Below are 18247 nucleotides of genomic sequence, written 5' to 3'. Positions count from 1 at the left end.
ACCATTGGGGGGGAGGGGGAACCGGAAATCTTGGAAAACGCTTAGAGCGGAGAGATCAGGATGAAACTTGGTGGAAAGAATAAGCACAAGTCCAAGATATAAGACTGAAATAACCAGACTGGATCCGCTGTCTTGAGTGGAGTTGGGGGGGGGGATTAATTCGGAAAAATTAGAAAAAATGAGATATTTGTAACTTACGAACGGATGATTAGATCTAAATGAAATTTGATATTTAAAAGGATCTTGTGCTTTAGATATCTTATTTTAAATCCCATCCAGATCTGGTGACATTGGGGAGAGTTGGGGGGGGACCAGAATTGTTGGAAAACGTGAAAATCGAGGTATCTTACGAATGGGTGATCGGATCTTAATTAAACTTGATATATAGAAGAAAATTATGTCTCAGATGCTTAATTTTCAATTCGAATCGGATCTGAGGACAGAGAGGGTTGTAGGGGGGAAACAAAAATCTCGGAAATCGGAAATCTTGGAAAACGCTTAGATTGGAGAGATCGTGATGAAACTTGATGGGAAGAATAAGCACAAGTTATAGATACGTGATTGACATAATTGGTACGGATCCGTTTTCTTTGGGGGAGCTGGGGGTTGTTAATTTGGAAAGTTGGAAAAATTGAGGTATTTTTAACTTAAGAACGGGTTACTGGATCTTAATAAAATTTGATATTTAGAAGGAACTCATGTCTCAGAGCTCTTATTTCAAATCCCGACCAGATCTGTTGACTTTGGGGGAGTTGGAAGGCAAAACCGGAAATCTTGGAAAACGCTTATAACTGTCGTAGATACGTGATTGACGTAACTGGACTGGATCCGCTCTCTTTGGGGGAATTAGGTGGTGGGGTTCAGCGCTTTGGCGAGTTTTGTGCTTCTGGACGTGCTAGGACGATGAAAATTGGTAGTCGTGTCAGGGAGCTGTACAAATTGACTTGATAAAGTCGTTTCCCCGATTCGACCATCTGGGGGGCTGAAGGGAGAGGAAAAGAAAAATAGAAAAATTGAGGTATTTTTAACTTAGGAGTGGATGATCGGATCTTAATGAATTTTGATATTTAGAAGGACCTCGTGACTCAGAGCTCTTATCTTAAATCTCGACCGGCATTAAGCCTCTGATTTTCCTTTAAAGCAATCTATTGATTCTTAGAATTTTGCTAGAGCTCATACCATATGAGCTCTTGGCTCTTGGTTCTTCTGACCTCGTCACAAGTGCCATATGAGCTCTTGGCTCTTCTTTGAAAGTGCTAACAGCTTTAAAATAAAGAGCAAGTTATCGAGGAGGGGACAACTCTTCATATATGGCATAATTTCTGTTCGTTTTCTAAATAATAGCGGTAAATCTTGCTCACCCTTTATGAAATATACCCCCTCCCCCTCGCGGAAAACTCATCGGTAGAAATTTTATCCAACGTAAAGTGGACCCCCCCCTCCCGTCAAATTCTCTCTAGACAGTTCCATCCTCGCTGAGAATCCCCCTCCATGTAAAATTACTTGTGGAAGATTCACCCTGAAAAAACTTGTGGAAGATTCTCCTTAGTATTCTTTTATTTGAATAATACTTAAATCTCTACTCGGTTTCTCGATCACTCAAGAAATGCCCCCTTCTGAGGAATTTATTTCCCAGAAAACAAAACACGCGGAAAAAGCTTCTGGATAATTCCCCCGGAATATCTCCCCATAAAAATTTCGTAAAGTGAATTTAGGCCAATTAAAAAGAATTTCGTATAGTAATTCTGACAAAATTACAGTGTAACATTGCCCTTGGAATATTCAATCCTCAGAAATTTCCTTCCCCAAGGAATATTTTCCCCGTAAAAATCCGCCCCATGTAAAAACTCACTCCCCACCCAACCCCCAACCCCCCCCCCCCCCCCAAAAAAAAATGGCCGTATACTTCCCAATAACAAATACTATATGTAAACAATGGGTAAAGTTCACAACTTGCAGCCCTTCCCTCGGAGACTGTAGTGGGGGGGTTATTTTACACATAAAGACATAGTTATTAGATTTCTTGACAATGCTGAACAAAATAGTTAACTAAAAATTTTGATTGGGGGACTCTGGAAAAACGAGTTTGGGAGGGGGCCTAGTTGACCTCCGATTTTTTGTTCACAGAAAAAGGGCGCTAGAACTTTAATTTCTGTTGAGGTGAGCCCTCTCGCTATATTATAGGAACACTGGGTGGATACGATCACCCTTGGGGAGCAAACAAACAAATAAACATTCATCCGTGATCATTGTTCTGGCAAAAAATACAAAATTCCACATTTTGCTGATAGGAGCTTGAAACCTCTTGAGTAGAATTCTCTGATACGCTTAATCTGATCGTGTGGTTTAGATTATATGACTTTTAGGGGGTGTTTCCCCTTTATTTTCGAAAATAAGGCAATCATTCTCATGCTGCTATTTTTTGATAGATAGGACTAAACTTAATGAAACTTATAAATTTGAAATCAGCATCAAAATACAATTCTTCTGATGTATCTATTGGTATCAAAATTCCGCTTCTTAGAGTTTCGGTTACTATTGAGCCGAATCGCTCCTTACTTACAGTTCATTACCACGAACTGTTTGATTAGCCTCCATATATACGATTTATCAAAATTTTCCAGCTTTTCGATCATTTAGCTAGCTTGTAAATTATACCGAATTCGATGATTTGTTCTTTCTAATTTTAGTAATCGCTACCCAACCAAATTGTATCTTGAACCCTTAACTGAATGGGAAGTCCTTATATTAGAAAAATAAAGAAAATTTAATAAAACTTAAAAAATTGGGATATGACCAAAACGAATAAAATTAATTCAATGCTCTAATTCAATGACGCAGTATGTTTTAGACTTTTACAATGAGACAAGGAAAAAGTTCTGGAAGTCTGTTTTGTAGGGATTTTTATTCGCTTCAAATTTGATTTGTATATGGAATTTAAGTTTCACTCGTTTTAAGATTTATTTATTCATTTATAATATTATCTATTGTATGTTTGTTTATTTAATTTCTGTTCGTTCGTGATTTCTGTGGTATTCATTTATACTTCAATAGTAAAATATTTTTTTCGTTTTAACCTTGATTTGCATATTAAATTTAAGCATTACTCTCTTTAAGATTTATTTATTCATTTATATTATTGCTTGTTTTGTATTATTTTGCTATGATTGTTTGTCTAATTTATGTTCGTCTTCGGTTTCACGTATTCTTTAATAGAAATTTGTAGCCGTTTTGAGTTTGAATTTTAACAGGTATTTGTTTTTCTTATCTTAAGTTTAAAATGGCTTTTACTTCTCTTTGAAAAACATATTTTTCGGAAAGTTTTTTTCAATTAATAAAAAGGAAATAGAGGAGGCTGACAAAAAGGCTAGGAAAAAGAAAGAGGTGCTCGATAGAGAAAAAAGGAGACTAATGATAGAAGTAATTGAAAGGAGAAGATCCCAAGCATATTAACAGTCATCTAAATATGATTGAATGCGTACCATATACTTTCAGTCGGAATTAAAAGATTTCACGGAAGAACAACGGCAACTATAATGCAACACTACCTATATGAGAGGCCACAAACTGCCTTTCTGGCTTCAATAAAGGATTACACAAGGGACTTTATAAAATTTAAACATGTGATATTTAGGCGATTTGAGTTATCTCAATAGCACTTTTATCAAAAATTAATAATTGACACAAAAAGAAATTCAGAGACATGGAAAGAACTTAGCACCCACAGAAAAATGTAGTATGCTATTCATGCTATAAGAAAAGACACATATAAGAAACAGTTATAAGAAACACATATAGAAAACAGTTGTTTTTCAAAATAAATGAAACTTTCATCCCCTTCCCCCTTTGCAGTCATAAAAACGATCCGACATAGAGAGTTCTAGTGCCAGTTTAAAAATTCAAATTTATTGGAGAAAATTATCCCGAAACCGGGTCTTAGAACTTTTTTTCTACCAAGAATTTAAATCGATACTTATTTTTGACGAAACTTTACCGCATATAATTATGAAGAATACACGTCCAGGCTGAAGGGCTACGAAAGGGAAATCAGTAATGACAGTTTGGACTAGAAAGTCTAGTGCTGCATCCCGTCTTTCAGGAACTCAGTGCTTCTTTAACATTTATATTTGGAAAAAACGATAATTTGGGCCCTGCTACGTGGGATGATTCTTGGCGTTACAAGGATTGATTCAATTAACTTCTTATCTATCACCAACAGTTAAAATAAATCAATATCTTAGATAAAGCAAGATTAGTTGGGTTTTTCTATTGAAGCTCTACTTTTTTAAAAGAAGCCCTATTTTAAGGGGTAACGGCAAAAAATTTCCGGAGGGGGGTAGACACCAAACTATCAGAGGTGGTTGGGTGACAGGAAATATATTTCAGGATATTTTTTCGTAGGAATAACTTGATTTTTAAAACTTTTCGGAAAAAGCTTTCAAATAAAAAGAACAATTGAATTCCATGCAAAATGAAACAAAATACAGTAAATTTTAAACGACAAGGGTTCCTGGCAAAGGGATCAATTTATTCAACCAATAATGTATTTAATTGATATGTATTCAATCTTTAAAAAAATGAAACTTAAACCAAAATTACAGAGAGATTTATTGCTTTGGTAGATTAAAACAGATCTAGACTTATATTCATGCAATTTCCTACGCCTTAGAATAGTTTACAGAAGGAGTAGAGATATCAAAAATCACCCTGCATACAAAGATACCACGTTTTAATTTTATAACGGCGATGTAAACTATACCTCTTTCAAAGTTGGACAATTCTCTCCAAGAACTTAAATCCCTTATATATTCAGACATTAAGAAAAAATTAAATAAAATAGAACAGCGAAAGGAAAACAAAATTTAAACTTAACTATCCAGCTGTCAAATTGATCCTCTTTCTTTTTATTGTCCTATTAAACTAAATAAAATTATGATTTACATTTTTATCATAAGGTTCAGACAAATTTTCGTCACAAGAGAATCTTATCAAATATTTTATGATAAAAAACTGGAAGTAAAAAGTGACTTGGCCAATTTTCACCAAAACTAAAAATGGAATTATCATGACAATTGCTACACCGGCAGTATCGGCTTTTTATGCTAATTATAAATATACAATTTTTTTTAGTTTGTTGTTGCCCACCCAGAACCAAAATTCTGAGGAAATCTGCGTGACTTTTGAAAAAAGTGAAACATTCCCAAAAAAGAAAGTAACTTTATTGAAAATCATTTTTTTAGATACATTATATCAGAGAGCCCTACAGTAGAGGTTTCAAGCTCTAGTCTCAAAACTTTGGAATTTCACTTTTTTTCAGAAGAATTTTCTTGATGACTCTTCCATGCATGTTGATTGCCAGGGAAAAGTCTTGTTTTCTGCCATTTTAGGGCATCAAACTACGACTTCATTCCGAAGAGGACAAATTTTCTATCAATTTAAAATTCTGAGAAGCTAATTGATTTGAAAGCATCAGTAGCTATATTTTAGGCGTCCCAGTTGCAAAAGAAGTAGTGCCACACGGTGACAGTACTGGATTCAACCAAGCTGATTCCCTCTATTTGTAATGAAACTAGGCTGCGTTTGGTGATTTGCAATTGCGTATAAGCTGTAATGAAGAGGGGGTTGAGTCATTTTTTAGGTATGGTAGGATAGATTCCTATGAACGTAGATTTTAATGGACAAACTGCTTACTCTTGATGAGGCTTCGGATAAATATTGAAAGCGGTAGGGGGAATAGGAATTAATTAAAATGTTTCTCTATACAGCTAAAATGTTACATTCCTATATTTACCAGGGCAAAGGTGGGAAAGGCATGGCAGGCCATTACCAACTAGGAAATTTCTTTGGGACATTTACTGCTAGGAACTTAGTTTTCATCATTTTAAATTATAGCATTTTCTATTTATGTGAAGTGCATCAATCTATTTAAACAATTGTATGCAATGCCTTAATATCGATAACATAATACTATTTTAGAAGTTGTGATAGCTTCAGTTATGTAGAAGATCAAAATACTCACAGAATTTCCATCCATACAAACAATAATAGGCTACTCATTTTCATCCAACCGAAATTCTTTATTATAATAATATTAAGATGGACTTTTTACCAAAATTTCTATTTATTGCCAATTTTTTTTAGTTTATTCAAATTTTATCGAAAATTGAAATTGTAATTTTAACCGTATAACGGAGCTAATCAACGTACAATTATTGATATACACATTTTAGAAGCAATTAGCAGGGATTTAAAGGACCGGTACCTCAAATTATATCTTGGTTAGGCCTGGGTATGATTTGGAAAAAGAATCAGAAATCAAACAGTTCGTGGTAACGAACTGTAGTAAGGAGCGACCCGGCTCAATAGTACACGAAACTCTAAAAATAAGAATTTTGATGCTAAAAGATACATCAAAAGAATCGGATTTTCATGCTGATTTTAAATATATAATTTTCATCATATTTAATCTTTGTCGTCAAAAGTTAAGAGCCTGAAAACATTTTGGAAAATAGGGGAAAACAAGTCATAGAATCTTAACGAAAATCACACCATCGCATTCACCGTATTAGAGAACCTAATAGCAAAAATTTCAAGCTCCTATCTACAAAAATGTGGAATTTCGTATTTTTTGCCAGAAGACAGATCACGGGTGCGTGTTTGTTTGTTTTTTTTGTTTGTTTTTTCCCAGAGGTCTTCGTATCGACCAAGTGGTCCTAGAATGTCGCAAGAGGGCTCATTCTAATGGAAATAAAAAGTTCTAGTGTCCTTTTTAAGTGACCAAAAGAATTGGAGGGCACCTAGGCCCCCTCCCACGCTTGTCTTTCCCAAAATCAACGGATCAAAATTTTTAGATAGCCATTTTGTTCCGCAAAGTCGAAAACCATAATAACTATGTCTTTGGGGATGACTTATTCCCCCACAGTCCCTGGGGGAGGGGCTGCAAGTTACAAACTTTGACCAGTATTTACATACAGTAATGGTTATTGGAAAGTGTACAGATGTTTTCAGGGGGATTCTTTTGGTTTATGGGGGAGTTGGGTTCAGGGGAGGGGGCTATGTAGGAGTATCTTTCCTTGGAGGACTATTTCATGGGGGAAGAGAAACTCAATGAAAAGGTCGCATGATTTTCTAGCATTACTAAAAAAAAAACAATGAAAAAATAAACATGAAAAAGTTTTCTCAGTTGAAAGTAAGGAGTAGCATTAAAACTTAAAACGAACAGAGATTATTAAGCACATGAGGGGTTCTAAAAATACTTTAGCATAAAGAGCGAGGTATTTAGGAGGAGATAAATGCATCGCTCTTTATTTTAAAGAATTTTTAGTAATTTCAACTACTTATTGTACGTCCTTTCTAATTCAAGGGTCATTCTTAAAGAATTGGGACAAAACTTAAGATTTAGTACAAAGAGCGAGGTTTTAACGAGGGGACAAACCCCCTCATTTACATAATAAAATATAAGAATATAAAAGTTTTTTACGTAAATTAATTCTTAAGTTACGTATATTTTTTACTAATAAAAACGTTCTTTAAAAATTAAAAGTTCTAGTTGCCTTTTTAAATAACCGAAAAATTAGAGGGCAACTGTGCCTCCTTCCCAACCCCTTATTTCTCAAAAACGTCTGATCAAATTTAAGTGAAACCCATTTAGCCAAAAAGAGAATTAGTATTCAAATTTCATTTTAATAATTTATGTGCGGAGAGCCAAAATCAAACATGCATTAATTCAGAAAGGCTCAGAAATTAAATAAAAAAAACTAGTTTTTTTTAACTGAAAGTAAGGAGCAACATTAGAACTTAAAACGAACAGAAATTAATCCGTATATGAAATGGGTTTTCCCCTCCACAATCCCACGCTCTTTACGCTAGGGTTTGACTCTTTGCAGCAATTCTAATTTTTAAAACAATTAAAAACTTTAGCGTAAAGAGCGAGGGATTGCGGAGGGGAAACTCATTTCATATACGAATTAATTTCTGTTCGTTTTAAGTTTGAATGTCGCTCCTTACTTTCAGTTAAAAAAAACTAGTTTTTTTTATTTAACATAAAAAATGGTTGATTTGGAAAAGGAGGACATCAACCGCCCTTCTAAATTACCCATTAAGTCTTACCATATATGCAGTCTCCATTTCTCTCCAGAAAGGGGTATTGGCAAGCACATTCAAAGTCTCTACTTCCGGACGCGTCATATGTTATTTGACATGCGCGGGAAACTTCCTTGCAAATGGCGACTTCATCATCAAAACAGCTTCCGTCGATAGACTCGATACCTTGAATTATGACAAAACCTTAAGTATTTAGTAGTAGTTAATATATGTTAATCCATTTATGATAATGAAAGACAGAAAACGTTCCTTCTGATTAGAACTGAAACTTTCAACTGCATAATCTTGAAAACAATTTTCGCTACTAATACTACTAATAACTCACCGCAGCACCCAGCCGCCTGAGGCTGATACAGCTACGCAAACTCCTCCTCCGTCCGAATTTATTCAAAGCCTCTCTTCTCAAACCCTCCCAGGAAGTTCCTATTTCCTTCAAATCTTTCTTTGTGACATCCTCCCACCCCAACCACGAACGACCTGCTTTCCGTTTAGCCCTAGACGGCTCGCTGAAAAGGACAATCTTTGGCAATATATCATCTTTCATCCGCAAAAGGGGCCTTGGCCATATCAACCTTTCTCTCATTATACCCTTAGAAAGCGCGATTCAACCACACTTTTCATACTGCGTACTGTTTGAATAATACTACTTGAAGTTATACATCAAAACAATCTGTTCTAGTGATGATTCTAAGTTAATAAGATTTACTATTTTTTAATGTAGTAAATGCAAACTGTTAATTTAATTTCAACAACTTAATCAAAACGATCACCTGAAAAATTAGAAGCTCTATTTCCATTTTATAAGGGTTAAAAGGAATGGGAGGGGAATCAACCCTCCTCCATTGGTCCTTTTTATAACCATACACCGTAGACCTCTTGGATATTCGATCAAAATTTGGAGGTAATAATCTTTATCAGAATATTAGAAAGGTCCATTTAATATTTCTCTAGGCATGATAAGATCCCCACATACCCTAAGGCAAGGCTAATACATTATGCGGAATGGGAGGGGGGTTTCGGCATTGATCTTGGACGTCAGAATGGTTAAAAATTTTAAAAATCCTTCTCTGGGTCAAGATGAACATGTTTTTTTTTTAGAACGAAGAGGCTGATAGAGGGTAGAAGTTTGAGGTAAACACCGTTCATTGGTTTTTATTGTTGTTTTTATCACATTGACTTTTTTCACATTGACTCTCCGTTTTTACTAAGGTTTTTCTTTTTTCTTTTTTGGCATTTTCCTTAAATATTTTTCTGTTCGCGCTGAAGAAGAGAGGCAGTTGTCCTTTCGAAAAATTCACTTTGTTTTTTCGTTATATTAGTTTAGCCTTAAAAAAAAAACATTTTTTTTCCATTATATTATGGCAGGTCAGTGTGGTTTAAAAAATTCTCTTCAATTTGAATCCAAATGCGAAAATCCATAAGGCGATGCAAAATCGATTAACAAGGCAAAAATCTTGTTTGATGGCAAGGGCCCGAGAAGTTGGAAGAAATTAGAGCCAGATTTTTTTTCCCAGTTGGCTTGTAACTTATATTCTTAATCTCCTAGGCTTCAAGGATAACAGCAAAAGAAACATAGAAAAAAAGTGAAACACAAAAAATAAGTTCCGATAATGAGCCCCAATTTTTGTTCTGAACGTGCTTAAACTTAAAACTTTAAGTCCTTGGATTAAGGAGACCAAGATGTCCAAACACAGTTTTTGTATGGGTTGTATTGGCTCCCTAAATATGGAGCCATAAGAGGACCCATTTTTTAGAATGGCACAGACCTTATATTCTTTAAGTTTTCGGGAATTGGGACCCTGGTCCAAGAGAACGATTAAGAATTGAAATTTGGTTTCCTCAAAATTGGGTCTCTAAAAGGTAATTTTTTGTTTTAACAGGAGGAGGACCTCCAGAATGTAGTATCGCAAAATAGTCCATTTTTTACTTTGTTTGAAACTTTTAAGAACCACTACACGGGCAAACGCAGACAAAAGTTGGATTCGAATGGACAAATTTATTAGAAAGCCCTTAAGAGAGCAAAATGACCTATTTTCGTAGTCACTTCGGAACTTACAACCCTAAGTTTGTTACATGCAGGAAACCTAAGATAAGAAAAATTAGATTTTGGGGAATGGTCCATCTGAAGCTGGCTTTACCTCGAAAACTTTTAGCTGATCTGCTAAAAAGCTAAATTCCTGATTTTTTTTTTTTTTTTTGTTTAAGAGAATCCTAATGCATAAAAAAAGTTTCCAATAAAAGAGCTATAAAATACTTTTCTAAATAGTTTGAAACTTACACCCACAAGTTCCTGGGTCCTAGGACAACTACTACTACTACTACTACTAATAATAACTCACTGAAACACCAAGCCGCCTGAAACACCAAGCCGCACCCTCCTCCTCCAATCTAATCTATTTAAAGCCTCCCTCTTTACACCCTCCCAGGAAGTTCCCATTTCCTCTAAATCTTTATTTATGACATCCTCCCAACCCATACAAGGACGACCTGCTTTCCGTGTAGCCCCAGACGGTTGGCCAAAAAGGACAATCTTCGGTAATCTGTCATCCTTCATCCGTAGAACGTGGCCTAGCCATCTCAACCTTTCTTTCATTATAGCCCCAGAAAGCGGGATTGAACCACACTTTTCGTACAACCTACTGTTTGAAATACGGTCAGTCAGCCGGGTACCCAGAGCAATCCGTAGGCAATTTCTCTGGAAAACATCTAGTAAATTTTCATCTGCTTTTCGGAGTGCTCATGCTTCAGAGCCATATTTGACCACTGTCATCACTGTAGCTTCCAATATTCTAATCTTGGTTTGTAGGCTTATCTTTGTATTCTTCCAAACTTTTTTTAACTGTGAAAAAACACCCTGAGCTTTAGCTATTCTACTTTTAACATCTTCACTGCTCCCACCCTCTTTACTAATAATACTACCAATGTAACTGAAGCTCCCAACCTGATCAGTCTTTTCGTTACCTAATGTCACCTGTTCATCTTCACTTATTCCTAGCCTTAGTGACTTAGTCTTCTTAACATTAATTTTCAAGCCTATTTTAGCACCCTGAACTCGTAAAACCTCTAAAAATTCATTCATTTTGCTCACACTTTCATCTAATATGCGTAAATCATCAGCATAATCTAAGTCCAGGAGCGTTCTTCCTCCCCATTTGATTCCATGGTCTCCAATTGCCTTTTCTGTGCTCCTTAAGACGAAGTCCATCAAAATGATCCATATAAAGGGGGATAGAACACAACCCTGCTTAACTCCTGATTTAATACAAAACCAGTTGCTAACCTCATTTCCTACCTTAACCGCAGCAGTATTATTCTCGTACATAGCGCAGATCACTTTAATGTTTTTTTCTGGTATACCATATAACGATAAGACCTTTGTTAACGCTGTTCTATCAACAGAATCGAAAGCTTGCTCATAATCGATAAAACTAAGGACCAAAGGTGTTTGACAACGAAGGGACTTCTCAATTATTAACCTAAAAGTGAAAACATGGTCGACACATCCTCTACCTTTTCTAAAACCGCATTGTTCTTCCCTTAAAACTTTGTCTACAGCATGTCTCAGTCTAAAAAGTATCATATTACTCAGTAATTTGCTACCTACAGAGACCAGACTAATGCCTCGATAATTACGACACTCACTCTTGTCACCTTTCTTATACTGTGGTTTAATTAAGGTTTTCCTTAAATCATTGGGTACTTCCCCTTTTTCAAAAATCATGTTCATAATCTTCAGTAGCTTATTCCTAACCTCAGAGCCACCATATTTAAGGAACTCAATTAATCATACTATCAGCACCTGGGGCCTTATTATTTTTTAATCCTTCTAGTACTGTCGCTAATTCTTCCTCACTAAACAAATCTTCCTTCACATCCAAGGTATCACAAACTTTTTCATTTTCATCTATATCTTTTCCTGCAACTGTATCTCGGCTTAGCACATTCTCAAAATGTTCCACCCATCTTTCTTTAACTTTTTCCTTGTCACTAATTGTGGCCCCATTTTTATCTTTAACTGGGACTAGTCCGGATTGGCTACTCCCTTTCAATTTATTAACATGCCAGTATAATATTTTACTATTATGCCGTCTAGCCGCATCTTCCAGATCCTCAACAATTTTATCCATCACCTCCATTTCACATCTCCTTAGTTCATATTTTGATGCTTTCTCCACTTTCTTTACATTCCTTTTGTTTTCATACGACCTATCACTCAGATAATTCTTATACAAACCCCTTCTATTCTCTATTAATCCTAAAGCTTTTTCACTAATATTCCTAGTTGCTGTCTTAGCACTCTTCCCTAGGACACCATCAGCAGCTTCACAAATTGTTTTCTGAAATCATTCCATCCATCTTCCACATTGTCAAATTTTAAGCCCTCAAGTTTAGTACTCAACTGTTCCTGGAATTTTTTTCTCAAATTTTCATCCTGAAGTCTACCAACATCATAACTTTCCGGGAGGGAGTTACCCTTCCGAAATTTCAGCTTTAAATTAACCTTAGACACTACTAGATGGTGATCTTTACTTTTAACATCAATAACAGCACTCCTATACACCCTAGTATCTTGTATTGATCCTGCTAGTCTTCTGTTTACAATAACATAATCAATAAGGTTTGCTGTCTTACCATCACGTGAATACCATGTCAACTTATGGGCCATTTTGTGACCAAACACCGTATTGGTTATAACTAGGTTGTTATACCTACAAAATTGCAAAAGCCTATAGCCATTACTGTTTTCTTTTCCTACATCAAATTTACCTAGGCTAGGATACCATCTATCCCTATTTCTACCAACCTGGGCATTAAAATCTCCTAGCAAAAACACCATATTTCTACCTGTTACCCTGTCTATTTGCTCCTGTAACTGTAAGTAAAATTCATCTGAGTCACTAGTATCTCCATCAGTTGGTTCAATTGGGGCATATACTACTATAACTGATACCCTAAACTTTTTAGTCATAAAATGAGCAATTAGTATTCTATTATTAATACCTTCCCAGCCTAAACAAGACTTAGCAGCTTCCTTATTCATCATGAGCCCTACTCCCTGTCTATGTACCCCATCCTTCCTGCCTGAGTAAACAAATTCTATGTCACCTAATTTCATGCTTCCTACCCCTGGTATATGAGTTTCTGAAACTCCTAATAAATCCAGTTCAAACCGTCTGAATTCGAAGTTCCAAACATTCCTAGTTCCAATTTTCATGTTCTTCAAATCTTTGAAATTATTTTGGCCTCAAGAAAAGCAGTGATCCCGGAACCAGTGCAGGATGGGGACCAACATATCTTCTCAAGTCTACACCGAAGAGCTTAAGCCGGCTTAGAACCGGACAGCAAGAAGTCCCTGGGACCTCCAGTAAGTTGGAGGCTTTGTGCAATCCTGGGCCCGTCTTGGTCACAACATGGTTTTCAGCACTTGGCGATGCTCTTCTATCAACAAGAGTCGAAACCCTGCACAGACAGTCCCAAGCCTATTACCTCCGACTTATTATATATTCATGCCTACAAATATTATGCTACTACGGGGAGGCAGCCCATAGTAGATAAGTTAGCTAGGAAGAGGTTTTTCAGCCCGAAAACGCCCATCAAAACAAACCAAGCCCAGAAAAGTATCCAATAATCAGAATCCCGTACGAGTGCTGTGTTGTTTACTAGGCTATAATTTCCTCGAGGGGCGCCACTTTTCAAGTGGGAAAAATTGACCGCAAGTTTCCCAGTCTTGCAGGTACCCCGAAAGGGTCGAGGCAGCCCTTTACAGAGGCCGTTGTCCATAAATCTGGATCTTACGCCCTGCCGCAGTTGTCCTCCTATAGAGGATCCTCCTACGATGGTGTTCTGCTTCACCATGCAATTTAACCCATTACTGGGAGAAGGTTTGTAACTCATCTGACGTGTGAGCACGGCAGTTGGCTCTGCTGAGTGTACATTTGAGGGGCCTTCTTCCTCCTCCACCTGTAATTATGACCCCTAGGGGAGGGTTTCCCAGTTTCTATTATGGGCCCCACTGGGACAAGGTCCTACTTGGTCTAAGTCTCCTATGGAGCTACTCTACCTATCTGTAGGGCTTTCCCCTATCGTTGTCCTCCACAAAAACCTAGCATGATTATCTAATAATTTTACTAACTAATGCAACTAATAAATAGTTGCAGTAAATTGCAACTTTACTTTAATTTAGACTATAAAGTAAAGGACAAAAATAACATATACAAGCTCTGTTGTCCTCTGCTAAAACCTAGCATGCAAACTAATAATTAACTAACTATTACAACTAATTAATAATTGTAATAAAGTACAACTTTCCTTTTAATTTATAACCTAAAATAAAGAAAACACAAAAAAGAGATTAAAAAGCAGATCACGGTCAAAGAAACTCCATTAAATGCCCCAGAAAATATTTTATTCTATGGGTTTGATGCTTACATATGAAAATAAACGGCCTATAACTCACACAAAAATAGTATTTTGCCAGAAAATTCGGCCCAAAAAAGGTCCAAAAACCTATTTTTTACTAAACAGATTGAAACAAATTATTCTTTTGGAAGGAAAGGTGCTAGGGTATCTGGAATATGCCAAAAACTTGTTGTATATTAACAGATTGAAACTTAAGGTCTTAAGTTTCAAGTTTTAAGTTTCGGTCCCTGGACCGAGGGAAGCCTACTGTGCCAAATAGTTAGGGAATATTTTGAATATTAGGGAATAATTTTGAATAACAAAATTAGATTGGAGATACGACCCACTAAAGTGATCCAGGAAATATTTTATATAATTGGATTTGAATTTGTAACTTGTACTCTTTGGTCTATTAGACTCCCTCCCCCCCCCACTAAAAAAAAGATTTGCTTAAAACTCTGGTCGTAAAAGGGGCTAGCAAGCCTTTTAATTTTTAAATTTTACCTGTGAAACCCTGGACCAAGCAGACCAAATGTACAAAAGAATTCAGTTTAGGGGTAAAATTTGTCTCCTTCGAAACTAAGCACAAATAAATAAGTACAAAAAATAAGCACGGTTTTTTTTCTGAACGCTTTTGGATTAATGAAGATTTGATTTTGGCTCACCGTACATGAACAATTAAAACGAAATTTACATATCAATTTTACTTTATTTGGCTAAATGGCTTTCTCAAAGTTTTGATCGGACAATTTTGAGAAAAAGGGGCGGGGGAGAGGGCCTAAATGCCCTTCGATTTTTTCGTTTACTTAAAAAGGCCACTAATTTTTAATTTTCTTTACGAACGTTTTTAGTAGTAATAAATATACGTTAATTATAGATTAACTTATGTAACGAACTTGTATATTCGTATATTTTTATTACGTATATGAGGGGTTCGCTCGCTCGTTAATGCCTCGCTCTTTACACTAAAGTTTGAATTTTGCTCCAATCCTTTAAGAATGACCCCTGAACCACAAAGGCCGGTAAATTAGAATAAATAGCTCTTTTGAAATTACAAAAAGTACTTTAGCGTAAAGAGCGAGGTATTGAAGAGGGGACGAATCCCCTCACATGTTTAATAATTTCTATTCGTTTTAAGTTTTAATGTTGCTCCTTACTTTCAGTAGAAAAAACTTGTTTTTCATTCAGTTTCTCATTTTTGTTTTAAATAATGCTGGAATTTCCAGCGCCCCCTTCAAGAAAATTCTCTTCCCCCATGATAAATTCGTCCATGAAAAGATACTCTCACGTAGCCCCCGACCCCTCCCCCACCAACAGAAAAAATACTCCCTGAAAGCGTCATTATATTTCGTCAATAACCATTACTATATGTAAACAATGGGCAAAAGTTCATAACTTGCAGCCCTTCTTCCAGGGACTGTGGGGGATCAAGTTTTCCTCAAAGACATATTTTTTTTTTGACTATGCTCGACAAAATGGCAATTTCAAATTTTGATTCGGGGACTTTTGGAAAAATGAGCGTGGGAGGGAACCTAGTTGCCCTCCAATTTTTTGGTCACTTAAAAAGGGCACGATAAACTTTAATTTCCAATAGAATGAGCCCTCTCGCGAAATTCTAGGACCACTGGGTCGATAATATCATCCCTGGGAAAAAAAAAACAACAACAAAAGAACAACAAATAAACACGCATCCGTGATCTTTCTTCTGGGGAAAAAATACAAAATTCCACATTTTTGCAGATAGGAGCTTGAAACCTCTACAATAGGGTTTTCTGATACGCTGAATGTGATGGTGTAATTTTCATTAAGATTCTCTGACAATTAGGGGTGTTTCTCCCTTTTTTCGAAAATAAGGCAAATTTTCTCAGGCTCGTAACTTTTGATTTGTAAGACTAAACTTGATAAAACTTTTCATATTTAAATTAGTATAGAAACTAGGTTCTTTTGATGTATATTAGTACCAAAATTCATTTTTTTAGAGTTTCGGTTACTATTGAGCCGGGTCACTCCTTATTACAATTCGTTACCACGAACAGTTTGAAAATGTGGAACTTTGTATTTTTAGCCAGAAGAAAGATCACGGATTCATTTTTTTTTCAGGGATAATCGTATCGACTCAGTGGTCCTAGAATATCTGGAGAGGGCTCAATCAAACGGAAATTAGAAGTTCTAGTGGCCTTTTTAAGTGACCAAAAAGATTGGAGGGCAACTGGGCCCCTTCCCATGACCCTTTTATCCCCAAATTGATCTGATCAAAATTTTGAGATCGCCATTTTGTTCAGAACAGTTGAAAGATCAAATAATCATGTTTTAAGGTGTAAAATGACCCCCCTCCCGCAATCCGTGGGGAGAAGCCTGTAAGTTGATGCTTCCTCATCAACGCCCTGCTCTTTACGCTAAAGCTTTTTACTGTTTTAAGATGTAGAATCAAGAGAAAGAGTCAAACTTTAGCGTAAAGAGCGGGGCGTTGATGAGGAAGTAGCCCTTTCATTTACGAAGTAATTTCTGTTCGTTCTAAGTTTTAATGTCGCTCCTTACTTCCCGTTAAAAAAAACTGGTTTTTTTATTTGATTCAAATTAAAGAATCTTAAGGAGAATTTTTCACGCTGAATCGTCCACAAGTAATTTTACTGGGAGGGGGGATTATCTATTCTAATTTTACAGTCTATACTGTGTTCTGTGTATTACTTACTGTGTAAAAAGTAATTGAAAGAGACAGTTCTCTCTGTCTATAATAGCGAGGACTGAATGTAAATAGTTTATTAATAAATTAGTTTATAAGTTCCATCCGTGTCTCCATGAGTCGATTTTTTTTCATTTTTCTTTCTTTTTCGCTTTTTCTCTCTCACTCTCTCCCTTTCTCTATGTACTCCGTTTGAGTTATTGAGGTGTAATTCCTTCTTTTTATCTCTCTATTTTTAAAGGAACCAAAACGTGTTGCCTCCCTGTCTCCTTTGTATAAGATTTATGCATATTGTTTCTTGTTTAATAAAGTCAAGTCAAGTGTCTCGAGGGAATTTCACTGGGGGACGGGATGCACTTTAGGTTGGATGAAATTTCCAGAGAGGAGTATTCAGTGACGGGGGGGGGTATATTTCATTAAGGGTAACCCAGATTTACCAGCATTATTTGAAAAACGAAGAGGAATGATTCCATATATGAAGGGTTGCACCCTCCTTGATATCATGCTCTTTACGCTAAAGTTTGGCTGTTTACTAAAATTGAAACACAGGGCCGTCTAATTAGAATAGGAAGTGTTTTTAAAAGTGCTAACAGCTTTAGCGTAAAGAGCAAGGTATTGAGAGGGAGCAACACTTCATATCCAGAATAAATCCACCAAAATTGATATGCAAATTTTACGTTAATTTTTTATGTACGGTGAGCCAAATTCGAAACTGCATTAGTTGAAAAACGTTCAGAAATTATTATTTCTGAACGGAATAATTATTATTCGGTATATGAAAGGGGTCATCCCCTCCTGAACACCTCACTCTTTACGCTAAAGTTTTTATTATTTTAAAAAGTATTGTTGTGAAAAAGAGCCAAACTTTAGCGAAAAGAGCAAGCCGTTGAGGAGGGGACACACCCTTTCATAATACGGAATAATTTTTCTTTGTTGTAGGTTTTTATGTCGTTCCTGGCTTTCAGTTAAAAAAAATCGATTTTTGTTTAATTTTAGACAGAGCCACGTAAACTCGAATGAAGATTCCGTATTTTAAACTTTAGCTATGTTGATATAAGGCAA

The 18247-nt window shown here is 36.0% G+C and overlaps 1 protein-coding gene across 3 annotated transcripts in view; it reads right to left on the bottom strand.

The window, feature by feature from the left end:
- Positions 1–18247, bottom strand: part of LOC136025429 (mucin-2-like) — a 163589-nt gene that overhangs the window by 106881 nt on the left and 38461 nt on the right. For all 3 annotated transcript variants that reach the window (XM_065701458.1, XM_065701461.1, XM_065701460.1), the window contains exon 2: positions 8110–8268. In XM_065701458.1, coding sequence (XP_065557530.1) covers positions 8110–8268 — 159 coding nt within the window. The remainder of the gene's footprint in view (positions 1–8109; positions 8269–18247) is intronic.

Source organism: Artemia franciscana, chromosome 3, assembly GCF_032884065.1.
Source record: "Artemia franciscana chromosome 3, ASM3288406v1, whole genome shotgun sequence".
Taxonomy (NCBI): Eukaryota; Metazoa; Arthropoda; class Branchiopoda; order Anostraca; family Artemiidae; genus Artemia; species Artemia franciscana.
This window is presented reverse-complemented; position numbering and strand designations above follow the sequence as displayed.